Source organism: Mastigoproctus giganteus, chromosome 10 (assembly GCF_048544385.1).
Source record: "Mastigoproctus giganteus isolate SK-2022 chromosome 10, ASM4854438v1, whole genome shotgun sequence".
NCBI lineage: Eukaryota > Metazoa > Arthropoda > Arachnida > Uropygi > Thelyphonidae > Mastigoproctus > Mastigoproctus giganteus.
Genome location: NC_143584.1, coordinates 8,688,133 through 8,715,889, shown reverse-complemented (window position 1 = coordinate 8,715,889; position 27,757 = coordinate 8,688,133). Strand labels below are relative to the sequence as shown.

Here is a 27,757-nt window from a genome sequence, read left to right as displayed (position 1 = left end):
TTTCTAAAGTTTAAATTAAAGTAAACATAGTATATAACTAAATTGATGATTCAGTAAATTAGACACTATAATACCATGTTACAGGAATTGTTGCATAGTACAAATAATGCTGAAGAGATATTTACTGCTAGCTACATATGAATAAAAATTAAAAATATTAAAATAAGCTTGAATATTCAGAATAAATATGTAAATGAGAGACTATATGAAGTTTTTGTCACCGCTGATGAAAGTGCAAGTTAAAATACTTATCTGTGCAGCAGTTAAGAACACATAAGACAAACCATGTAAATGAACTAGATTAATATTAATTTAATTTAAAGAAACAGAGTTAATATATTACTTCTTAAATAATAGTGTTGGTTCTCACGTTTCCTTTAAGTAACATGAGAACCAATCCTGTAATTTTGCTTTTAATAATTTGTGAGACTAACTCACAGACTATTAAAAGCAAAATTATTATTAATTTAGGCCCTTACAGGTAGCACAGTAATTCCTCCCACAATGGTTGAAAAAGGACTGAGTTCAAATCCCAATGATGTGACGAATGATGCAAGTCATAGGCTTTTTTCACAACATGGCTGAGCTCAGACATGGTTAGCGGACATGGGAGGAAACCCCCAGTGCCGTCAGACAACTAACACAACACATGATTGCATGTTTTTCCCTCCTCGCAACATGGATTTTTCATCAAAAAAACAAACTGAAGACAACAAGAAATTACAGACAGAATATATAGCCTTAGTTGCTTTCACACACAACCACGTGCGATTATGTTATTTCTTTTCTCATGACTGTTCTTATAAATAAAAATATAAATAAAATATTATTTTTATTATTGTTAGATAGAGCTTAAATATCAAAGAAAATAGTCAAGTTCTGATATTTTTGCAGACCTCATTATTACAAATAAGGCAATAGTAAGACATTTGGAATATGCCAAATAATCAGTTAACATGCACAACACATTCTTGGGAAACTATACGTTAACTGAACATTAAATTCCCTTATAAATTCCTGTAACCATGATTTGTGAATATTTTGATTTTTTTAAATGAAATTTTAATTTTAAATACAATCACTGTACACACCTGACAGACTAATTCTGTTTAAAATTTATTTTCAAAGAAAGCTGATGAGTTGCCTTTTTTTATATCATAAAGAATACTATAGCAAACAATGACATTATGAAGGCCTCTGGCAACATTACATCTTCTTTCAACATTGGAATCGACACCTCCAACTCCTATTGTCTCTTTTACCTTATCATGATTTCTCTTAAACATTTGAGGCTCAGGCTCTTTGAATGAGTACTGGGGACTTCATCACTAGTTTGCATTCTGCTTGTTTTCATTATCTCCAGTTGGCATTTGGGCCTGCAACTGAAACAAATTATTAGTTGAGAGATTTTCTCTATAAGGCTCCACACCTCAATTCACAAAGGGTGATCAAAAGGCAACACGAGTAATTACAGACCTGTAAACTGTCTGTTCCAGAGAAAATAATGGAATCACTGGTGAAAGACATAATGCAGGACCATCTGGACAGGCATGCAATTATACTGCAATATTTGTTAAGGGTCGGTCTTGTCTAACCAATCTGATAGGTTACTATGATGCAATGACCAAGGAACTGGAAGCAAAAAATAATTTTGACATCATATACTTGGATTTCAGGAAGGCTTTTGATACTGTTGTACAAATTAACACATGACACAGAAGCCTATGATAGATACAAGTTGATATGCAACCAAGTTACAAAGGAGGTTAGGCAGGCAAAGGCAGACTACGAGAAATCCTTGGCAAGGGATGCAAAGAAAAACAGCAAAGAGTTCTTTACTTATGTAAACTCTAGAAGGAAGGGGATGAATCAGATTGGTCCACTTGATATTGATGGGTCAACTGTTGATGATCCTGCTCAGGTAGCTAACAAACTAAATGAATATTTTGCATCGACATTCACACATGAGGAGTTATTCAGCAAGGGGAATGCCAGAGGTGTATTCAACTCTAGCAGTAAGCTACAGAATCTTGAAATAACTGGGAGTAAAGTGGAGGAGAAACTGTTGAAGATAAACACAAGAAAGGCACCCGGGGTGGATGGGATCTATCCAGTTATATTAAAGGAGGCAGCAAAGGAAGTAAGCAAACCCTTAGCCATAATTATGAGAGCTTACTTGGACTCAGGGGAGGTACCCATAGACTGGAAATGTGCAAATGTGACCCCAATTCACAAAGGAGGATCAAAGGCTGACACAAGTAACTATAGACCTGTGAGCTTAACTTCTGTTCCAGGAAAATTAATGGAGGCACTGGTTAAAGAAGCACTGCAGGATCATTTAGACAAGACTTCAGTTATAGCTCAGACACAGCATGGTTTTGTTAAGGGGAAGTCTCCTGACCAACTTGATTGGATACTATGATGCAGTCACAAAAGAACTGGATGCAGGGAATAACTTTGATATTATATACTTGGATCTTAGAAAGGCTTTTGATACTGTTGCACATGGAAGACTGCTACACAAATTGGAGCAGTGTGACATTGGAGGCAAATTGCTGCTATGGATAAAGGGGTGGTTGAGTGGGAGAAGACAGAGTGGTAATCAATGGACACTGCTCATCGTGGACTAATGTTATTAGTGGAGTCCCTCAGGGCTCAGTGTTGGGTCCATTATTGTTTTCTGTATTTATAAATGATATTGATGATGGTATATCAAGCTTAATGTCCAAGTTTGCAGCTGATACAAAGGTTGGCAGGGTTGTCAAGGACACTACTGACACTACACTGCTGCAACAGGATCTGGAAAGGTTGAGCAGATGGGCTGAGAGGTGGCAAATGAAGTTTAACATTACATTTGTCAAAGTACTACACATGGGAAACAGCAACCCCAGAGCAACGTATCAACTCTGTGGTACTACACTGACAGTGGTATGAAATGAAAGGGACTTGGGGGTGATTGTGCAGGCAGATATGTTCTCTGAGCAGTGCAGACGGGCTGCAAGAGTAGCTCATGGAGTATTGTCAATGATATACAGGAATTTTTCCAGCAGGGATAAGGAGGTGATTATTCCATTGTACAAGGCAATGGTCAGGCCACACCTAGAGTACTGTATACAGGTCTGGAGGCCTCATTTCAAGAAGGATGTAGAGCTGCTGGAACGAGTACAGAGAAGGGCAACAAGATTAGTGAATGGAACAAAGGGGTGCTCTTACGAAGAAAGGCTTAAGTTTTGCAAATTACAGTGTCTGGAGACTAGGCACCAGCGAGGTGATCTGATAGAGGTGTATAAAGCCTTGAATGGTTTAAGCATGCTCAATGCTGATGGGATTCTTCCTCTAGCTCAGAAAAATCACCTGAGAGGGCATAAATTCAAATTGAGGAAAGACAGATGTAGGATAGACGTGCGGAAATTTGCCTTTAGCCAGTGGGTGGTTGGTTGGTGGAACAGACTGCCATCCCTTGTGGTGGAGGTTGATAGCCTAAATAAGTTTAAGGCTCAGCTGGACAGGTATTTTGAACGAACAGAGGGGTGAAGTGGGGTTTTTTTTTTTTTTTTTTTTTTGGCTGATGCTGCACAAGCTTGCTTTCTTGCATCAAATGCCTCTACTAATGCTAATGCTAATAAGACTGCTGTACAAACTGGAGCAATGTGACATTAAGGGCAAGTTACTCATATGGATAAATGGTTGGTTAAGTGGAAGAAAACAGTAGTTATCAACGGGCACTGCTCTTCATGGACTAATGTTATTAGTAGAGTTCTCCAGGGTTCATTGCTGGTCACATTGTTGTTTTCAATATTTATCAATGATATTGATGAAGATCTAGGAAAATTGGGTCAATGAGCTGAGAAATGGCAGTTACTGAATATGGGTAACAGTAACCACCAGAGTAACTTATCAACTGCATGGTTCTACACTCATGGTAGTATAGAATGAAAAAGACCTGGGGATAATCATGCAGTCAGACATGAAATTCTCTTAGCAGTACAGAGATGCTGCCAGGACAGCTCGCGGGCGTCTTATCAATGATATACAGAGACTTTGCTAGCAGGGATAATGAGGTAATTATCCCTTTCTAGAAGGCTATGGTTAAGTCACATCCTAAGTACTGTATAAAGGTCTGGAAGCCTCCACTTAGGATGTAGACCTTCTGGAACGGGTGCAGAGAAGGACAACCAAACTGGTGAAGAGAACAAAAGGTGGTCTTTAGCATTAGCAATAGTAGAGGCATATGTGCCGAAGCAAGCTTATATAGCAACAGCCAAAAAATAAATAAACACTCTTACCTAGAAAGGCTGAAGTCTTGCAAATTGCAGGTCTCGAGACTAGGCACCTGTGGGAAGATCTGATTGAGGTGTTTAAAGCCTTGAATGGATTGAGTAAACTGAATGTTAATGGCATTCTTCCACTTGCTGAGACCACACACATGAGGAGTCATAAATTTAAGTTGAGGAAGGATAGTTGCAGAATAGATGTGCGGACATTTGCCTTCGGCCAGCAGATGGTTAGTTGTTGGAATAGACTGTTGTTATTGAAGTGGATGTGTTGAATAAATTCAAGGAAGAACTAGACAAATTCTTGGAGGGTATGGATTGGGTGACCTGTGTAGGTTTTTCTTGGCTTTCTTGCATCATTTGCCAGTACTACTACTACTAACTCTTCACATCTTCAATATTCACTTGCAGGTTAAGATGTTCTGCCATGCCTAAAATTTTCATTGTGACAATTTCTTGCATTTTTTTGTAAATCTTCAAGCGTGAACAAACTGTAGGCAGGGTGTTCTCCAACAACCCTCATAGTGGATTGCTTGATATCTTTCCAGCTTACAGCAATGTTTCTCATTGCTGTAAGGATGTTATATCCTCTTCCAAAACTTCAGAGTTGTTGCTTCCTTCCCATTAGTATCAGAAATCTGAGTCATGGTTCTTTTCGAATAATACTGTAAAAGGTGCAAATGAGACCTTGATCCACAGACTTTTCTTTTTCGCACCACCAGTTCCAGGAACTCTCCCACTTTGCTACGCTAAAAAGCACTTCTACAAGTTACTGCTATTTGCCTAAAACTATGAAACCTGAGACTGCATAACCAGAACAGTAATGCATTCTGGTTATAACGATACCAAAAGCAAAACCAAAACCTTAATTTTAGTTTCACTGTCATTACTCTGGACAATAACAAGAACTGAGAGTCTACAAATATACTCTACTAATTTACTAGGATACTATCACAGTGTGCCAAAGACACAAAGCTTTGGATATATGCATATATATTAGACAAACAGTAACAATATGGAATGTACATTGACCGGATGTACTTTAAATGAGCATTAAGTGTATTGTGTTGGTCTGGAGATCACACTTCAAGGCAATTTCCAGAAAGGGTTCAAAGAAGGGTAACCAAATCGATGGAGAGTACTAATCAATAGCCATATGACGAATAGCTTAGAAGGTGCAGAATGCAAAGCTTGACAATTAAACATCTTAGGTGAAACCTGACTGAGGTATATAAGGCCCTAAAGAAAATCCGCAAATGAATGAGAGCAGTATATTTTTATTGGTAAAAGAACAAGAACTAAGGGCACAAATATAAAATTTTGGGAAGTAACAGATCTTACTTTCAGGCAGCATGTTATAGATCACTGCAACACACTGCCTGCCACAGTGGTTGGGGCAGATAGTTTGGTAAAGTTCAAATCAAAATGGATAGCCACTGTTTAGTAATATAAAAGGTATGCATGATAGAAAATTATTTACTTACTTTTTTTTTTTTGGCAGAGGCAGAAAAATTCTGCTTCCTTGAATCAGCTAGCCTTTAATTGTACTAATATTAATTACAAATCTCGTTATTACAAAACAAATTTAGGTTCCTTGAACTTTACATAAACAAAATTCTACTGGTAATAATTTTCTCATAAATTCAAATTTGCTGATTATAAGTAGTTCTGGTCAGATTACATCACATTCGTAATATGGCTCACCTTTTCCATGGGAGCACACGAAGATGATGTACAGGCACATCTAACTAGTAACAAAGATGCTACCAATGTACATCTGCAGCTAGTAGAATTAATGCTGTCTCATATCATACAAAAATTTGTTTTCCTTGGCTAAGATTACCTTCAGTAATACCTAAAACCTTCACACAAAATCAAATTTTACTATTTAGAAAATATAAGTAAAATCTTTCATAGCATAAACACGTACATTTACATACAAGCACTAATCCCACACCTATTTCCCAACATTAATTTTCTTCAAAGCAATTAAAAACTACAGAACACCTTATTTCTTTAATAATTCTCTATTTCTTTTCTTTTTTCTTTTCTCTATTGTCAGGGAAACAGGGAACATATTGTGCAAAAAAGATAGATGGAACAGGACCAGGGTATGTCTTCTAGGGGCAAAGGTTGATGACGTAGTGCAGGTATCGCCCTTTAAGGGCACAAAGGGTGATATTGTTGTACATGTTGGCACTAATGATATTAAGAGTAGGAGACCGGCAGAATTACTTAACAAGTACAGGACAATGCTGAAAAAAAAAAAGCCGCGAGTTAGGGTTGAATTTGAAAGTGTCTGCAATTCTGCCCAAACACGGTAGGGGGGTAGTATATGATAAGAGCCTTGTCGATCAATTCTGCCCTGGAGAGATTGTGCAAGGCTCTGGTGGTAGAATTTTTCTCAGCCTGGTCTGTGCTTGTTAACAGTAGAGACTGCTTCTACAGGGATGGGATACACTGATGGTTAAATAGAAAGGGTGGAAGAATATCTGCTGAAGCTATCAAGGCAGAGTTAGCTGGGTCATAAAACTGCTAGCTTGCGGGAGATACAAAGACAAATAGATTAACAGTAGCTGCTGGCAGAGGTAAAAGTGATTCTTGCGCTACTTCTATTGAAATCCAATTGAGCAGCAGCCTGGAAAGCAGGGCAATGGGACATAAGCAGTGCAGAACTGGAATTTGGGGAGTACACAGAAAGGAGGGACAGGACAGGAAGGGAAGGGAGGAGGAGTTATGCTGTTAGTTAAGAAACAAAATCTAAGGAAGTGCATCCAATTGATGTGGGTGGACAATGCAATGTTGAGTCTCTTTGGTGTGACATAAGCACTGGGAAAGGAAAAATGAAGTAGGTGTGTGTTATAGGCCGAATGAACCTGAGGAGTATAATGAGAATTGTGCAAAGAAATAGAGTGGGCCAGTAAATTAGACTGTCTTATAATGGGGGATTTTAATTTCCCAGATATTGACTGGAATTTGTGGGTTGGTCATTCACACACTAGCAAGGCTTTTGTGGATTTATTGGATGATTGTTTTCTACAGCAGCATGTTCGGAAAGCAACTAGAGGGAGTAATACACTTGATCTGATTATCAGTAGTGATTCTTCATGCATTAAGAATCTGCAGATAAAGGAACCACTAGGTGGCAGTGATCACAGTGTGCTGAAGTGGGATTTACTCAAGGAGGTAACTACCATCAGAGGTAAAGGGAAGGGTTTTTGCTTTCGTAAAGGCGACTATGATGGGCTGAGACAGTATTTAAATTCTATACAGTGGGACCAACTGATGATGTTACCAACAGCAAATTCAAAATGGGAAGCATTCAAGGAACTAATCTTGGAAGCTACCAGGCTTTACATACCAACCAAGAAATATTGTTCAAGGTTCAGGCCTAAATGGTTGTCAGATGAACTAATGAGACATATGGCAGAGAAGAAAAATGCATGGGATACATACAAATTAATGGGTGACATGGAAACCTATGATAGATATAAGTCGGTCTGTAACCAAGTCACAAAGGAGATTAGGCAGGCAAAGGCAGATTATGAGAAATCCTTGGCAAAGGATGCAAAGAAAAACAGAAAAGAGTTCTTTACCTATTTAAACTGAAGAAGGAAAGGGATGAATCAGATTGGTCCACTGGATGTTGATGGTTCAACAGTTGAGGATCCTGCTCTGGTGGCTGACAATCTAAACAAGTATTTTGCATCTACATTCACACATGAGGAGTTATTCAGGAAGGGGAATGTCGTAGGTGAAGTAAACATTGGCAGTGAGCTAGATGATTTTCTAATAACTGAGAGGAAAGTGGAGGAGAAATTGTTGAGGATAAACATAAAAAAGGCACCCGGGGTGGATGGGATCTATCCAGTTATATTAAAGGAGGCAGCAAAGGAAGTAAGCAAACCCCTAGCCATAATAATGAGAGCTTCTTTGGACTCAGGGGAGGTACCCATAGACTGGAGTGTGCAAATGTAACCCCAATTCACAAAGGAGGATCAAAGGCTGACACAAGTAATTACAGACCTGTTAGTTTAACTTCGGTTCCAGGAAAATTAATGGAGGCACTGGTTAAAGAAGCACTGCAGGATCATCTGGACAAGAATTCAGTTATAGCTCAGACACAGCATGGTTTTGTTAAGGGCAGGTCTTGTCTGACCAATTTGATTGGATACTATGATGTAGTCACAAAAGAACTGGATGCAGGGAATAACTTTGATATTATATATTTGGATCTTAGAAAGGCTTCTGATACTGTTGCACTTCTGATACTGTTGCAACAGTGTGGCATTGGAGGCAAATTGCTGCTATGGATAAAGGGATGGTTGAGTGGCAGAAGACAGAGAGTGGTAATCAATGGACACTGCTCAACGTGGACTAATGTTATTAGTGGAGTTCCTCAGGGTTCAGTGTTGGGTCCATTGTTGTTTTCTGTATTTATAAATGATATAGATGATGGTATATCAAGCTTAATGTCCAAGTTTGCAGACAATACAAAGGTTGGCAGGGTTGTTAAGGACACTACTGATGCTATGCTGCTGCAACAGGATCTGGAAAGGTTGAGCAGATGGGCTGAGAGGTGGCAAATGAAGTTTAACATTGACAAATGTAAAGTACTACATATGGGAAACAGTAACCCCAGATCAACGTATCAAGTCTGTGGTACTACACTGACAGTGGTAGAGAATGAAAAGGACCTGGGGGTAATTGTGCAGGCAGATATGAACTTCTCTGAGCAGTGCAGACAAGCTGCAAGAGTAGCTCATGGTGTCTTGTCAATGATATACAGGAATTTTTCTAGCAGGGATAGGGATGTGATTATTCCCTTGTATAAGGCATTGGTCAGGCCACACCTTGTACTGTATACAGGTCTGGAGACCTCATTTCAAGAAGGATGTAGAGCTGCTGGAACGAGTACAGACAAGGGCAACAAGATTAGTGAATGGAACAAAGGGTTGCTCTTACGAAGAAAGGCTTAAGTTTTGCAAATTACAGAGTCTGGAGACTAGGCATCGGCGAGGTGATCTGATAGAGGTGTATAAGGCTTTGAATGGCTTGAGCATGCTCAATGCCGATGGGATTCTTCCTCTTGCTCAGAATAATCACCTGAGAGGGCATAAATTCAAATTGAGAAAGGACGGGTGTCGGATAGATGTGCGGAAATTTGCCTTTAGCCAGCGGGCAGTTGGTTTGTGGAATAGACTTCCATCACTTGTTGAAGTTGATGGCCTAAACAAATTTAAGGCTCAGCTGGACAGGTATTTCGAACGAATGGAGGGGTGAAATGGGAGTAGTGGTTGTGCTTTTTTTTTTTTTTTTTTTGGCTTATGTTGAATAAGCTTGCTTTCTTGCATCATATGCCTTTACTAATGCTATGTATTAAAGTTAAATTTAACTTCCCTGAATCAGAGATTTAAAAATTAGTGAATAGAAAAACAATCTCATTGATCAACAAAAAATAAATAAATAATAAAATTTCATTATTGTATTCAAAAAATAAGTTTTTTTGTTATTTATAATGATTTCATTGTTCTAAAGAGAATAAGAAATAATAATAGCTTCAAATGTTTACAAAAATTTGCTGGAAATACTTATAAAATTATAAACTAAAATTTATTTAGTCATTTATTCCTAAATAAGTTGTCATGATTTCTACAATAATGTGTGTGTGTGTGTCAGAAAGAGAGAAGAGAGAGAAAAATGGCATCTCCTGTAACTGGGTTCCTGTGTTGCAAACCAAGTCTGCCCTATCAGTTGTCAGTCATTCAAGTTCAATCTAACACGTCCAGCCTAACTGTTGTTTAATACCAAAGCAAAATTTTTCTCAAATGCACTAAACTGAGTCTTTATACCATTTAATAGTGAAAGGAACAGATTTACTTACATCTTTCTGTAGTACTTTTTACACTTGAATCTCCTTGTTGATGAAGTGACGTTGTAGTAGTGGTAGGAGTAACAGCAACAGTTGTTATAGATGTTTGTGTCACCAATTTAGGCAATGTAACTGCTGAAGGTATACTTGTGGACACTGTGTTACCACATTTGTTTCGTAGAATTCCATCAGGGATAGCCTAGACAAAAAATTAAGTGTTCAAGTTTCAATTAGGGATAAAAAAAATTCATTTGCTGATGTGAAAATGCAATAGTTTTCAGTAAACCCAGTTTTCAATTCTATTTTTCAATAAATTGAAAAGTAGAACTGAAAACTGGGTTTACCCATATAGTTGGCATACTGGTGTATTTCAAACATCAAAAAATAAAAAAATAATTAAATAAAATAAATAAAACTTTTGAATTTAAACTATTAGAATCACAATTGTGAATTTAAATATTCCTGCAGCATGATATTCACTTTTGATCTCCATCAGTTATTTTTTTATAATTTGAAAAGTACAGTCAACAAAATTTTTAGAGTACCAAGGAACCTTCACCATGTATATTCTGGCCTAGCCAGATCTTCAGAGATAGTGGGTAATAGCATTAGCATGTTTCTTTTAAACTGGTGAATGTTTACTGTTTTGATACAAAGTTGCAAAATAGGCCATTCTCCACAAGTCTGATCCAGTGGGCCACCACTGGTGAGGTAGCCTCACAGCAGTGGTGTGGATCCAGTAAGACCTGAAATGACTGTAATAGTGGTGCCTCGAGTTTTTAATAACTGATTTGCCTTCTTATTGGTACTATTCAATTAAAAACATTATTAGTAATTTTAGGTCAACTCATGGATAATGTCTTTCCAAAGTGAAAAAAAAAAAAAAAAAAAAAAACTGAAGCCAGTCACTGAAACAGGATGCCCAGTGCAGATGTTTTTCAGAGGCCTCTTTTCATTGTCTCTATTGATAAACTGCTCATTTACACACACACAAATAAATAATCAACAAACACCTGAAATTTCTGCATTTGAATTATAACAATGCCATGCACTCAACTTTTTACATTTTATTTACTTTTAAGTTATACTTTATTAAAACAGTTAATTCCTTAACATTTCCATTTGCCATTTTTACCATCAGTGAATATTGCAACATATCAGTGTGTACATAGACGTAATATATTTTTAAATACTTAAATAGTATGCTATATTCTTATAGTCAAAATTTTTATTGCAATTCTTCAAAAAAATTAGTTAGAAGATGAGGACTATAAATGGCATATGTCAGAAGAGCTAAAATATGTTACTTAATTGATTAGTCTCAGAAACACTTATCAATCTCTCCCTTGCATCATATTAGTATTAGTCAAATAGGAAATCTACAGGTGTTTGCAGCATTAGACACACACACACACACAATAATAAATAAAACACCACCCTTTGAACATCCCCAATTAACCAGAGAAGTAACTGATTCCAGTAATCATCACTCACAACAAAAGATCACTTCCTACAATATAGTCTATATCTTTCTCCATTTTTTAAATTTATGGTCTCTAATTCTAGAATCACAACTGACAATTTTCATCATCATTCATTTTACTGTCCTTGCCTATAGTCATGCAGACCTCAATCAGGTTCCCTCTAAGGTGCCTGGTTGCCAAGCTTATAGTGTGCGTGCACTCGCATTGTCTTTTCTCGTATGGGTGATTTTGCAAATCTCACCAGACATTTTGCCCATCTTTGGACCCATTCAAGGAGTTGAATGTCTTTTTTCAGATGTAATCTCAATACTTGGAAACAGCATTCCAAGTGCAGTTGTAAGATTACTTCTTTATCTCTACTTACTTATTTCCCTATCTCCACAAGAAGCATTCAATAAATCATTGACAAAACAGCATAGAATACTCTTTTATGTCCACAACTAATCTTGTTGCTTTTCTCTGCATCCTTTCTAGCATATCCATATCCTTCCTAAAGTGAGATTTCCAAATCTGACAGAAAAGTTTAGATTGAGGACACCACAGTTTTTTAATAAATTATACACAGCTGTATATCTAATCAGGCCATGGTGCCACCATATGCCATTTCACACAGCACAAAGGTGCCTAAAGGCATGAAGGATGCCATCCAGAGTTGACAAAGAGTTTAAAAATTAAAATAAAAAATTAACAACAAGAATGATTATTCTCATTTTTGTTTATAATTTACTATAAACATTACTAAAAGATTACTGGCCCATTACATTGTCATCTAAAATTGGTTTTCAGCTGTAAATTATGAGAAACAGAATGATATATAAAAAAAAAAAAAAAAAACACTTTCTGACAAAAGTGTTTTTTTTTTTTTTTTTTTAATTCCAAATTATTATATTATTGTATTTATTTATCATTAAGAAATATATTAAAATAGTTGTCTACAATCATTTATTATTCTGGGGTGAGATATGCCAATAAGACCTCACACTTAGTGCCACATAGCAATGTCACCTTAAGAATAAAGTCAATTTACTACATCATCCGTGGGCTAGTCCATTGTACTAAGTAGGCCGAGGGGTAAAGTTATGTTCTAGTAGAGCTTAAGCCTTTTGTTGCCTTTGTTCATTAGTAGTATTGCTTTTGTTGGTTATTGATGCTGTTGTGTTTGTGTTTCTTCTCTTAAAAGTGCTTTGAAATTTTTAATAATGCCTAGAAAAATGTTCCTGGATGCCGTGGAAAATATAAAGGTGGTCTGAAAGTACACATGTTTGTGTACTTTCAGACACAAACAAATGGTTGAAAGCTATACTAAGGAAAGACTGTGCCATCTGAACATTCAAAGGTAATTTTGTTAAAATAAGTTTGTGGTATATTAATAATAGTTATCTTAAATAGGGTTGTTATAGATGTTTAAAACAATACCATAGTATGTTTATCTAATCATGCAATTAGCTATCATAAGGAAATGAAACATATTCTTGTCAGAATATAGAAGTAAATTTTGTCAGAATTTCGGCTTTTGTGGTTTCATTTATATATAGGCAGTTCCCGCTTTACGAGTCCCCCCCCCCCCAAGTATCAACAAAATCGAAAATATGAACATTAATATAAAAAAAATGAATGTCAAACATTCATAAATACTGCATTTCAAACCATGCGTGTAGCTGTACAACACAGTGTACCCCGCTTTATGATATTAATCCGTTCCAGACACACCATCGTATCGTGAAAATATCGTAATGTGAACCCAATAACATCGTTTTTTGGTAATTCGTTCCACGACCTCGAAAGTTGAAATTTTTGCTATATAACTCTAAAAAAGTCGTTTTTATAGTGTAAGTTGTATTAGTTACCAATTCAAATCATTAAAATGCACTACACTCTCATCGTAATCATATGTTCTGTTATAAGAACTAATTGTGAACGGCTTTGTGATATTTTTCTAAAGACGTTTCTGGAGGTCACGACCATAAAAAAATTTGCATTTTCCAAGTTATTGGGCTTTTCTGTTAGTGCAAGCAATTATAAGCAGGTAGTAAGCTGGATGTTATTGCGTTCGTGAAAATACCGATAGCTGGAATTGTGGTTTTTTTTACGTTATTATGGTGAAATGTGTTCTCCCTTTACTGAAATCTTCAATCGCTTAAAAAAAAAAAATTTTCAGAATATTCTCTTCGTTCCTTTTTTTTTTTTTTTTTTTTTCCAAGCTTCGTAAACTTGTTACTACGCGCAAATCGTGTTAGTTGCAATTTGTGCATTCCATTAAAAAATGCTTATGCATGCTATTGAAATTTATGAAGAAAAGAGAAGATTATCTTGGAAACAAATGCCTCTTAAAGCATTTCTGAAGAAGACGACTCCTTGTGCAACAAATCAACACGTGCCGAGCCAATGAGTGATCGAGTGTGCATTTAGTTGATGATGAAGAATAAATATTCTTTAACATTTAAGTCATAATTTCTTGATTATTATAATTTGCTTGATTTTACAGGCTACGTTTTCATTTCTTTGGATAAATCGATCATTGTTTAAGCAAATTAATTAGCTAACTAATTTCATTGTTGAGAACGTAACCCCTATTTTTAACATTAGGTCTATGGGATATAAATTCCCGCTTTATGAGTTTTCGCTAGGAACGAATTAACTCGTACAAGCGCACGCTAGGAACGAATTAACTCATAAAGTCAGGAACTACCTGTATAAAATATTCATTTCATGTACTGGATACAGTAAAGAAAAGTGCATGTTAGTTTAAGAAATCAAAAAATCTCAATATTTGTACAATATGTAATGTTTATTTTATTTATTGAAACTGTCAATGCAGATAAATACACAAAGTGTGATTATATGCAACCTTTGATAAACCACAGGCCTGTGTACCTGGACTGAGTTATCCTTAGTTGTAAAAGCTAATAACAATTATCTATGAGATGCTAATAAGTAAAGTGAAATTTGGAAGAGAGCATAACATTTTATTTATATATTTCATATTGTTACAGGTATGTGAGATTCATTTCGAGCCATTCCAGATAGTTTAGATGGACATCTAAATTTGACGGGGAAAACAAGAGAATCACCATAGATTTCAAGCATTCAAAATTAATTCTTGCAGCTGTTCCATCACAATTTCCGAACTGTCCAAGTTACTTGTCATCACGGGCATTTACAAAAGACAGTCCCAAAAAAGAAGTGAAAATTAGAAGGAAAAAAAAATTTTGAAAAAGCCCTGGAAAATAGTATTAAAAGTAAATATGATTATGAAAAAGCTCGAGAATTTCATACATTTGCACAACTAGCAGAGTGCCTGAATAGACGTATAGTACCTGATGCTGGCAAGTTATTTCAAAAAATAACTTGTATTATGTTTTTATATTGTAATATTTCAGCCAACATCTTCCATTACCTATTCAATCGTGATTAGTGAAGATTTGACATTGTTGATATTTGTACAGAGTGCTAAAATTAATAATTTTGCCAAGTCAAAAGTCATTGAAACTTCCTATGAAGATGAATAGTTTCAATCAGATTACTGACATCTTAGAACAGATACCAGTAATTGCCAACAGCAGTGATGTTAATATTTCTTTTGTTTTAAACGCTGCTTGTAGTTTACTGAATTAATAAATAAATAATAATAAATTTTCTGTTTATACTCCGGGACGACCAAACGGTCAGAGGAGTTCCAAGATAGCCAGAATACATGAAACAGCACCGTATTCAGCAGTCACGGGCTAGAACCCCGGTCACTCAAGGCACGTGTACTTATGCACCCGCGCGCCTGACCACTAGGCTACGGCGGCCTTCTGGGAGACTAATAGCAAGAGAGCATCAGTGTTTAAATTCATATGCAAACAATTACATTTGTTACAACATGAAAAGAATGCATACAGATATTCTGCCGAAGTATTAATATTTTCATCTTTGATGTTTTCAATATCTCCACATACCTACAAATTTCTAGAGCATTCTGAATTCCTACTTCTCCATCATCCAAGTACTATTTCTAGGCCCTGCTCTTCTCTAAATGCAAAAATTCCAGATGACCAGCAAGTGAATCATTTTCTGATGTATGCTAAACAGAAATTGGCCTTTTTAAATTCTTCAGAATGCAAAATTTGTTTAATGATCGATGAAATTCATCTGAAACCTTATACTGATTACAAAGGTGGAAGTGTACTTGGAAATTCATTTGATAGTACTGACGTAGCTACAGGTGCTTATGTATTTATGATTCAAAGCTTACTGTCAAATTACAAAATGTCATTTATATTTTTTTTTTTTCAGTTTTTTACATTCAGTTTTAGAAAAAATTTGGGGTTTGGAGAAAATTGGTTATAATGTTGTAGCAGTTGTAAGTGATAATAATTCAATTAATAGAAAAAGTATTTCAGAGAAATAATTTTAAATTTGCTAATTAATACTATTATCAATATTTTGCTCAATTATTGTAAAAAAAAATGATATTAAAAACACAAATGTAAACTTCAAACATTGAAAAAGAACAAAATTTAAAGTAAAATAATCTGTTCAACTATAGTAATCAAATTATTAAATTTAATGAATAAATGTATACAATGTTGGATTACAAATTACATGTAAAACATTCAAAATTTAATAAAATAGTTAACTATAAAATGTGCTGTTTTCATTTTTTCAGAATGTTATGATTAAAAAAAAATTATAACACTTAAGTAACAAAACTGTAATTTATTTATTGTTTTTTTCATATTGTCCCTTGCAACATACATTAGCTTTCTTTCCATTATGCACAGAAAATAAAGTAGATTTACATTCAACTCTTGCTTTCGCTTTCCTCAATTCTGTGCAGCGATGTAGCTTTGTGTACTTATGGCCCGCTTATGATGTCAAAACGCAGTGATCAGGCTTTATTCTTAAGGTGGCACTGCTCACAAGACACACATTGCTGTTCACACTATTTTAAGACTGAAGTCTGAAAGTGATTGTTTCTGGATGCCAGTTCTCAATGGCAGTGAAATGAATGATACCAATGGGCCTTTTCATATAATGTGGGGTTAAAATGAATTAATGGGGTCTTTACATGCAGTGAGAAGGGAGCAGTATTTTCTTGTTTGTCTCTGGCCATTTAAAAATCTTGACATGGCTTTGAATCTAACAAATGGTAACCATTAAAATTTATGAGTTCTGACTATTTTGAAACTTTTTTAAAATAGTGAAATGTGCTATAGGAGTTTGTTCCCCAATTTACCAACTACAAAAGTGAGGAAATTACCTAAGCGAAATTCTGCTATGTAGTGGAAATAAAATTGACATATACAGAAAAGTCTGTATATACGAATTCATTTATGAACGCGTATAGATGTTTCAAAACCCGTCAGAACCCATCCAAAGATGGGCAGCATGACTGGTTTGCCACGCTAACACGCTCCCATATAAGGAGAGGCTGAATATTTCAGCTATGGAACTTACTAACTAGGAACCTTAAGGGGGGAATCTAATTGAGGTTTAAAAGGCTCACGAATGGTAAAATGTAATGGGAATTTTCATTTTTAAATGATACTAAAACCAAGGGACATAATTATATATTGCAGTGGCCATGCTACCGCTGACATGAGCAACTTCTGTTTTTTTTTTTTTTTTTTATTAATAGATTGCATTAATTATTGTAAGAAAAATTTTTTAATGAAAAATTTGAAAAGTTAAACATGTTTTTTATACATATAAAATGTATAAAATTAATAGTTTTGCTTCTATTAATTTTATACTTTTTTTTTAGTTTCAATGAAGCAAAACTTCTATTAATTTTGTTCAAAATTGAAAAAAAAAAAAAAAAAAGCGTTACACAAAATACAAACATGAAATTATTAGTCACTTCCACTTTCTTTCAAATTGTGTGCACAGTTAAGCTTCAAAATTATGTATGTGCATATTTATATGCGTAAGCATATAAATATTAAAATAAATATATCAGTAGAAGCAAATGATGCAATGAAGCATGCCTACACATCATCAGCCAAAAAATAATGTTATTTGCCTATTTCCTCTAATAATTTGTCTAATATTTAATGTATGTTTAATCTTCGTTAAATTTATTCAAACTACCCACTTGCACAACACCAGACAAAATTTGTTTTGTGGGGGGGCAAGACATCCTACAGGTGTCCTCCCCCAAATTATATCTGGTGTGTGTGTTTAATCATTTAACCTTGAACCAAAAACATACACACACACCAGATATAATTTGGGGGAGGACACCTGTAGGATGTAGCTCAACCACTAACCAAAATAAGTCTAAAAAGTGGACCATGAACTAGTCCACTTTTTAGACATAATAATGCAGTGAAATACAATTTTACTTCCAAAACTGGTAACTAAGTAAAACAGCTTTATTTAGAAAGAGATAAAGAAAGTTTCAGTAATTTGAACTCAAAAAATTTTTGTACAAAGGCGTTTTCTGCACTAAACCTGTGAGGTATCTCAGGTGTAGTAACCACCGCAAGACTAACGAGATGTTAATCACTGAAATAGCAGCTGAGTCACACAACCCAAGGAATTTCTAAGGGGGCCTGCTGCACTGATACCCATGGGAAACATCTGGTTCTCCCTTGCACTATATGGCCAATATTATTACTATATTGACAGGAACATGTTTATATAAGATGGAAATATAAAGAAATATGTATGAATAAGAAGATATGGTTATGTGCTTTATACTAGTGGAGCTGAACCTGCATTCAAGTGCTACCTTACATTAGATACCCAGAACAATTAATGGTACCATGTGAAACTGTTAGTGATACCATCACACAGGAACAGTTCTCAACCACTCAATCATCATATAAAAAACATTATGGATTCCCATAAGATTTTTTATACGTGTCACAGGAACAGTTGGTGATACCATGTTGATAAACAGCATGTATAGAAATGACAATAATAGCATATCATGAATAGGATATTACAATAATACATGCTATTAAAGACAAACTCCTATTTCCTATACATGGGTCAGTCCATAAGTAATGCCTCTCTGTAATTTTTTCGTCTTGAGTTACCAATGTGAAGTTTTATATATTACTAGTACAGATATTAGGCCAAAAACATACTAAAATAAAAAGTTTATCTATTACATATCTAAAGAGTGACATGAATAACTACTATTAGATCTATTAGCTTGACTTCTGTTTCAGGGAAAATTAAGGAGTCACTAGTTAAAGAAGTAATGGAGAACCATCTAGACAGGAATGCAATTATACTGCAGTCATAGCATGGATTTGTTAAGGGACAATAATGACTCAGAAAAGATAGTGTTCCATATAAAAGACTGCTATGCAAATTGGAGCAGTGTGGAATTAGGGGCAAGACTTCAGTGGTATGGAAAATTTTAGAAACAATGATTAAAGTGCAATCCAGGAACATTTGGACACTGGACTGTAACTGAGTGGTCAGACATGAGGGTGCATATGTACACGTGCCTTGAGTGACTGGGGTCCAAGCCCATGACTGCATAGTACGGTGCTGTTTCTTGTATTCTCTCTGTCTTGTGAACTCCTCTGACCATGTGATCATTGAGTATAAACAGAAAATTTATTTATTTAGATAGATATAACATTGTGAAAAATGCATAACATGTTTTTGTTAAGGGAAAATCATGTTTAACTAATTTTGACACAGTTAGTTACTCATGAGCTGGATGTAGGGAATAATTTCAACATAGTTTATTTGGATTTTAGCAAGTCTTTTGACTGTCATCAGATATTATTCTATAATCTGAAACATGTTAGGGTTACAGGGTTGTTGCGGGGCAGAACAGAAGGTTGTGATTAATGGATATTCTTCAGAATGGTGTAAAGTCAGAAGTGGGGTACCCCAGGGATCAGTTCTTAGCATTAGCATTAGTAGAGGCATATGATGCAAGAAAGCAAGCTTATTCAGCATCAGCCAAAAAAAAAAAAAAACAACCACTACTCCCATTTCACCCCTCCATTCGTTCGAAATACCTGTCCAGCTGAGCCTTAAATTTGTTTAGGCTATCAACTTCAACAACAAGCGATGGAAGTCTATTCCGCAAACCAACTGCCCGCTGGCTAAAGGCAAATTTCCGCACATCTATCCGACATCCGTCCTTCCTCAATTTGAATTTATGTCCTCTCAGGTGATTATTCTGAGCAAGAGGAAGAATCCCATCGGTATTGAGCATGCTCAAGCCATTCAAAGCCTTATACACCTCTATTAGATCACCTCGGCGATGCCTAGTCTCCAGGCTCTGTAATTTGCAAAACTTAAGCCTTTCTTCGTAAGAGCAACCCTTTGTTCCATTCACTAATCTTGTTGCCCTTCTCTGTACTCGTTCCAACAGCTCTACATCCTTCTTAAAATGAGGCCTCCAGACCTGTATACAATACTCAAGGTGTGGCCTGACCAATGCCTTATACAAGGGAATAATCACATCCCTGTCCCTGCTAGAAATATTCCTGTATATCATTGACAAGACACCATGAGCTACTCTTGCATCTCGTCTGCACTGCTCAGAGAACTTCATATCTGCCTGCACAATTACCCCCAGGTCCTTTTCATTCTCTACCACTGTCAGCGTAGTACCACAGAGTTGATACGTTGATCTGGGGTTACTGTTTCCCATATGTAGTACTTTACATTTGTCAATGTTAAACTTCATTTGCCACCTCTCAGCCCATCTGCTCAACCTTTCCAGATCCTGTTGCAGCAGCATAGTATCAGTAGTGTCCTTAACAACCCTGCCAACCTTTGTATCGTCTGCAAACTTGGACATTAAGCCTGATACACCATCATCAAGAATACACCATTCTTGGACCACTATGGTTTCTGATTTTCATAAATGACATCAATGATGGGCTAGAAGGCTTAATATCAAAATTTTCAGATGACGTAAAGATTAGTAGAGAAGTTAATGATCAGTACCAAGCAGCACTCCTTCAGGATGACTTGAACAATGGTCAGAAAAAGTGGCAGCTATTTTTAATGTAGTAAATAGGGGAATAGCAACTTGGGGAATAGCAACCTCCAAATAAATTACACATTTGGTACAATACAAGCAAATATGAAGCCTTCTGAGCGGTGTAAACAGGCAGCAAAAAAAGCTGTGGTGTGTCCTATCAATGATTTATCGAAAATTATCCTATAGAGATATGCAAGTCACAGTCCCACTGTATAATACAATTGTAAGACCACATCTGGAATACTCGGTTCAAGTACGGCAAAGTAATTTGTTAACAGAAAAGACTACTTTTACAGGGATGGGATACACTTAAATAGAAAGGGTGCAAGAATATTTGCTGGTGCAACTGAGGCAGTGTTAGGTAGGTTAAAAAACTGCTAGCTGGGGGGGGGGGATACACAGACTAATACATTAACAGTAGCCACTGGCAGAGGTAAAAGGGATTCTTGCACTGCTTCTGTTGGAATGAGCAGCAGCCTGGAAGGCAAGTTGCTGAGGATTTCAAGAACTACTGGGAGTCATCACGGAGTGGGTGAATACATGGAATGTGTTAGGGTAACTAAGAGTAGGATCAGGTGAATGTATACAGTCAGTCCTCGTATAACACGTGTTTACACTACACAAATTCGATCATACACGATTTATAAATAGGGGAATGATATCGTATATAACACGAACCGAATTCGCTAAGCCACGATTCGCTTTTGTGTTTACAAGAAATGGCAGTCAAACGCGGAATCACCCCAACTGAATGCAACACAATAGGAATGAAGAGAAGATTCTGAAAATGTATTTATGTTTTTTATATCAGTGAAGTGGAAACACATTTCACCATAATAACGTAAAAACCCACACAATTCCAGCTATCGGTATTATCGCAAATGCAATTAGATCGAGTTCACTAGCAAATTTATAACAGATTCCACTAGCAGGAACGCAACTGGAAATTGTTTTTATTGTTTTATGGTAGTAACCCCCAGAAATGTGTTTCAGTAAAATGTGAGGTGTTAATAGTGTGTCTCTGCCTTTACAGTGTTGTTTATTCAGTTGCTACATGTGTGCAGCTTTGTTTGTGTATGCCTCCTCATTTTGTGATTGTGCTTTATTCCTTAAAATGAGTAAAATACTTAAAAGGAAGCATCCTGGTGAAGACACTACAGATTCAAAGAGAAAAAGAAAAGCAATATCGATAAACAGAGGCAGACTGGGTCAAAAATTTGTAGTGGCCTCATACTAGCATTCATTGCCAAAAAATCACACCGGCCCACCGGGGTTTCCCCGGTAAGGCTTATGGCCAGTCCACCTCTGTCAATAGAGAAAAAATATGAATTTGTGAAATGCTTTGAGCGAAATGAAAGACCATGTGATATTGCACGTGCTACAGGCCTAAATGAGGCAACGCCGAGAATTAGAAAGAATGCAGAGAAAATAAAAACTTTCATTGCAGGAACAACTCAAAAGTGTAATTAAAATCCATTAGATTAAGACACAAAGAATTGGAAGAGACGGAACGGCTGTTATATGTTTGGATAGAAATTCAAACAAAAACAATTTTGCTTACGATAGAAGCAAAAGCATTAGCAATATTTTATTACAATAATTTATTGTTTTTGGTAATGTTTTGGTTACAAATGTGTGTTCAATCTTGGGAGGTCGGCACCTAACCCTATTTTTCCTATAGTCTGTTTATATTGCAAGATTTTGCATTGCACGAGGGTTTCTAGGAACACAACTATCGTGCTATACGAGGACTGACTGTACTTTCATGTGCACCAGTGCTCGGAGTATGGTGAATGAATTTGATGAGTTTGACATGCTGGTGGAGGGATCAAGGGCGGATATTGTTGGATTATCAGAGATGGTGTCACACAAATGTAAGGAATGCACAATTTGGATTTGGGGAGTGAAATGTGTACAGAAAGGACAGACAGAATAGGAAGGGAGGAGGGGTTATGCTGTTAGTTAAGAAACGAAATCTAAGGCAGTGAATCCAGTTGACATGGATGGACAGTGCAATGTTGGGTCAGTTTGGTGTGACATAAGCACTAGGAAAGCAAAAATGAGGGTAGGAGTGTGTTATAGGCCTAATGACTCTGATGAGTACAATGAACAACTGTAAAGAGAGAGCGGGCCGGTGAGTCGGAGTGTCTTATATAATGGGGGATTTTAACCTCCCAGATATTGACTGAAATGTGTGGGTTGGTCACTCGTACACTAGCAAGATTGTGGATTTATTGGATTTGTTTTCTGCAGCAGTGTGTTCGAGGGGCAGCAAGAGGGATAGTAATACTCTTGATCTGATTATCAGCAGTGATTATTCATGCATTAAGTATCTGCAGATAAAGGAATCACTCAGTGGCAGTGATTACAGTGTACTGATGTAGGATTTACTTAAAGATGTTGGCTGGTCGGTTTAATGTTTGCTGGCACATCAGCAGCAGAGGCTATAATGCTCCAACAACGGTAATTTAATACCAAACAGTAATTAAAATCAGTAAAAGATAGAGAAGTGATAAAAGATAACAGTGAACCATTAAAATTGGTCATTATGTCAAGAACAGGTTTTCCATACATATACTAAGTGTATAGGGCTCAGTCAGATAGTTAAAAGAGGTAAACGATACGCTCCATTCATGTCTAAAATGTGGACATTTGGTTAAAATATGTTTAATTGTTAAGAAGGTGCGTCACAATCCTCACACATAGGAGGGTCATCCGTCCTCAGCAGAAAATCATGTGTAAGATGGCTATGTCCTATGCGGGGGGGGGGGGGCAAGAACAACTTCCTCTTTACAGTTCCTGTGCAGACTATACTGCCATGTTTGGATTACAGGCATAACGTGATACAACTTGTTGGTGGCTTGTCCATGACATGATTGTTGCCATTGGGAGTGTAGTATGCTTCATATCACTTGCCTGTAGTCTGTATATTATTATTAGTCATATGGTGCAAGGAAGCCTAAGGCTTATGCTGCACCAGCAAAAAAAAAAAAAAAAAAAAAAAAATTCCCGGGCTACCCTGAGAGAGAGAGAGATTGACAGAAGTAGAAAGGAATCACCAAGAGAGAGAAGAATGATGTTATCCAGCTCAGGACCCTGGGTGTGCCAAGCCCATACTCACCAGATGTGAACCTCTGGGGCAATGGAACCATCAGGGTGTGATTTCTTTGGGATTGTGCTGATCTGGCTGCAATATCTGCTAAATCAGCAGATATTGCAGATCTGCTGATCCAATGTGGCTCGGGATACAGTAGAAGCAGATGTCAAATGTATATTCAGCAAGAAAATGCAATTTCTGCTGAACACTGGACAGGACAGGATAAGGATTGTATCTTATTGTTAGAGCCTGTAATGCACTTAAAGAATCTGTGTACACCGTACACCTTTGACATTTATTAGTTTTTATGTAGTCCAGAGCTTGCTGTGTATATACTGTAATCGAAAGGAATCTTCTCAGATATTTGTAGCATGGAAAAACTGTAGCTGTTTTACCCGTTAATAAGAGAAAAGTTGCTTAATGGAAAGCAGGCATGCCAGGGTGGAAGGGCTGCCTTGGTGACATTGTCTACAGTAATGTTCAGTTCTTTGAGCAGCTTTTGGACAAGAATACCAAAGGGGCAGTTGGCGGCCTGATGGCTGTTACAGAGATTTTCCCATCATGACTGGAAAACGGATGTCCACATAGGATTGTCTGACAGGGGCTTCAGTTTAAAAGTATATATTTGAGTGATGACTGCTTTCATCGAAGCAACAAAGGTGGGTTCATTTGCTTTGACAGGAGATGTCCTAAATGCTCCAGTAGCAGTGCAGATGGCTTGATGGTGAATTGGGTGTAACCACTGCAGTACACTGTTTCTCTAGCTGAAGGGTATACTTGGGACACAATCTAATTTCGATCAGACAAGTGCACGAAAGAGGCAGAGAAATTCAACAGTCCGCTCCCCCAGTTATTAGAGGAGATGGAGCACAAGAGATTCAGCCCCATTGTGCACTTTGTCCGTAGTTGACGGATGTGTGATAAAAATGTTAACTTATTATCAAATATGAGCCCCATGAATTTTGTCTCCGGTGCTACTAGAATGATGTTTTGTCCGAGTTTGAGTTCGGATTCAGGGTGAAGGTTCTCTTTGAAACAAAAGTGTACACAAACGGTCTTCTGAGATGATAACCTGAAACATTACTCATTGCCCAAGAGTTGACATGGTCAACAGCATTTTGCAATTGCCTTCCAATAACCCTCATGTTGCATGACTGTGAAAAGATGCTAAAGTCATCAATGAAGAGGGCACTGTTTACAGTTGGAAGTTGTTCGGTAATAGAATTAACTTTCATAGCAAAAAAACGTAACACTAAGAAGTGACCCTTGGGGAATACCTTCTTGACAGAAAGGTCGAAAGAAATAAAAGCCCCACACGGACTTGGAATGTATAGTTCAACAAAAAAATTTTAATAAAAAGAGCTATATAACCACTAAAAACCAAAGATATAGATATCTTTTAAAATTCCAAATTTCCAAGCCACATTGCATGCTTTTTCCATATCAAAGAATGTCGACACCAGGTCCTTGCATTTGAGGAAAATGCATCTCGGATAGATGTTTCCAATCTTATTAAATGGTCGAGTGTTGACCTGTTCTTTAAGAAGTCACAATGAATTCCAGAAAGGAGGTCATTTGCTTCTAAGTACCACATGAGGCAGGAATTGACCATCCTTTCCAGGATTTTGCACAGACAGCTTGTCAAAGCAGTTGGATGGTAATTGGTCAGAATTTTTGGAACCTTCCCAGCTTGGGAAAGGCAAGCACAATTACCTTATGCCAGGAGTCTGGAAATTCATATCCAAGATAGATCCTGTTGTACAGAAGGAGCAGCCGATCCATTAGATTCATTCCAAAACATAAAATCATCTCATAATGAATGTCATCTGTCCTGACGGCACTTGCAAGCATTTGAGATAGTGCCACTTTCAATTCCAACCATATGAAAGGCTGATTGTAGGCCGCAGAGTTGTTTGAGGACAGCTTCAAATGCTGTTTTTCTTTGAAAGCCAGAAACTCAGGGGCATAAGATGTTTCAGCAGACACTTTAGCAAATGTCCCCCATAGATGTTCGCAATTGCACATCCATTATGCTCCAGGATCAATGTAGCATGTGATGTGTATCTGCCCTTCATTTTCCAGAATTGATCCCAGAAGAGCTTAGGTGATGGAAGATGTGAAGCAGATCCACGATTCTTTCAGACTCTGATGTCTAATGTAACATGCTTTTGTGATGCCCGTTTGAAAGTGATTAGATTATCCATGGTGGCATAACGACAAAATATCCCCCATGGCTTTTTTGAGCCTTTCTTACTGCTGCACGTTTGGCATTCCAACATGGTTTTGGAAAGAGTGGAAACCGGACTTAAAGATGTAACTACCATCAAGGGTAAAGGGAAAGGTTTCTGCTTTCATAAAAGGTGACTACAGTGGTCTCAGAGAGTTTTTAATTCTATACAGTGGGATCCAACTGATGATGTTAACACCAAATTCTAAATAGGAAGCCTTCAGAAAATTAATCTTGGAAGCTACTAGGCTTTTCATACTAACTAAGAAATACTGTTCAAGATTTAGACCTAAATGGATATCACACAAACTAATGAGACCTGTGGCAGAGAAGAGAAAGGCATGGGATGCATATAAAGTGTTAGGTGACACATGCTTATGGTAGATATGAGCTAGTCTGTAATCAAGTCACAGAGGAGGTTAGACAAGCAAAGGCAGATTACGAGAAATATATGGCAAAGGATGCAAAGAAAAATGGCAGTGTTCTTTACTTCTGTAGGCTCTAGAAGGAGGGGGAATAAATTGGATTAGTCCACTTGATATCGATGGTTTGACTGTTGATGATCCTAGTCGGGTAACTGATGAATAGAATGAGTATTTTGCATCTACAGTCACACATGAGGAGTTATTTAAGGTGGGGAATGTCAGAAGTTTAAGCGCTAGCAGGGAGCTAAAAAAAATTTTGTAATAACTGAAGCAAAGTGGAGGAAAAATTGTTGAAGTTAAACACAAGAAAGGCACTTGGGGTGGATGGAATCAGTCCAGTTATTAAAGGAGACAGCAAAAGAGGTAAACAAACCCTTAGCCATAATTATGAGAGCATTCTTTGATTCAAGGAAGGTCCCCACAGACTGGAGATGTATCCCCTATTCACAAAGGGAGTTCAAAGGGTGACAAGTGATTACAGACTTGTTGGTTTAACTTCTGTTCTGGGTAAAATTATGGAGCATTGCACTGGTTAAAGAAGCATTACACGATCATCTAAACAAGACTGAAGTTATAGTTCAGACATGGCATGGCATGGGTTTCTTAAGGAGAAGTCTTGTCTGACCACTCTGACGGGATACTATGATGTGGTCACAAAGGAACTGGATGCAAAAAAATTTTGATATCACATACTTGAATTTCAGGAAAGCTTTTGATGCTTTGGCACATGGAAGATTTTGTAAAACTTGGAGAAGTATGGCATTAAGGGCAAGCTGCTGCTATAGATAAAGGGATGGTTCAGTGGGAAAAGATGGACAGTGCTGATCAGTGGACCTTGCTCTTTGTGGATTAGTGTTATTAGTGGAGTCCCCCAGGGTTCGGTGTTGGGCCCATTGTTGTTTTCTATATTTATCAATGACAGTGATTAGGGTATGTCAAGCTTAACGGCCAAGTTTTCAGACAATACAAAGGTTGGCTGGATTGTTAATGATAGTAATGCCAGCACGCTACTGCAGCAGGATCCAGGAAAGCTGGGCAGATGGGCTGAGAGATAGCAACTGAAGTTTAACATTGACAAATGACAAACTTACCAACTGTGTTGAAAATGAAGTTTTCTGAACGATGCAGACAAGCTGCCAGGGAAGCTCATGGAGTTTTTTCAATGATATACAGGAATTTTGCTAGCAGAGATAAGGAGGTGATTATCTCCTTGTATAAAGGGTCAAGCCATACCCTGAGTACTGCATAGGTATGGAAGGCCTCATTTTAGGAAGGATGTACAGCTACTGGAAAGGGTACAGAGAAGGGCAACAAGATTGGAGGGGGGGTAGAAAGTTGCTCTTACCAAGAACAACTTAAGTTCTGCAAATTGCAATGTCTGCAGACTAGGCAGCTGTGAGGTGATCTCACTGAAGTGTATAAGGCCTT

General features: G+C 37.0%; 1 protein-coding gene across 1 annotated transcript in view; it reads right to left on the bottom strand.

The window, feature by feature from the left end:
• Window positions 1–27,757, bottom strand: part of LOC150078672 (uncharacterized) — a 292,422-nt gene that overhangs the window by 197,744 nt on the left and 66,921 nt on the right. The window contains exon 2 of the mRNA XM_090382317.1: window positions 10,159–10,345. Within this exon, the coding sequence (XP_090238443.1) occupies window positions 10,159–10,345 (187 nt within the window). The remainder of the gene's footprint in view (window positions 1–10,158; window positions 10,346–27,757) is intronic.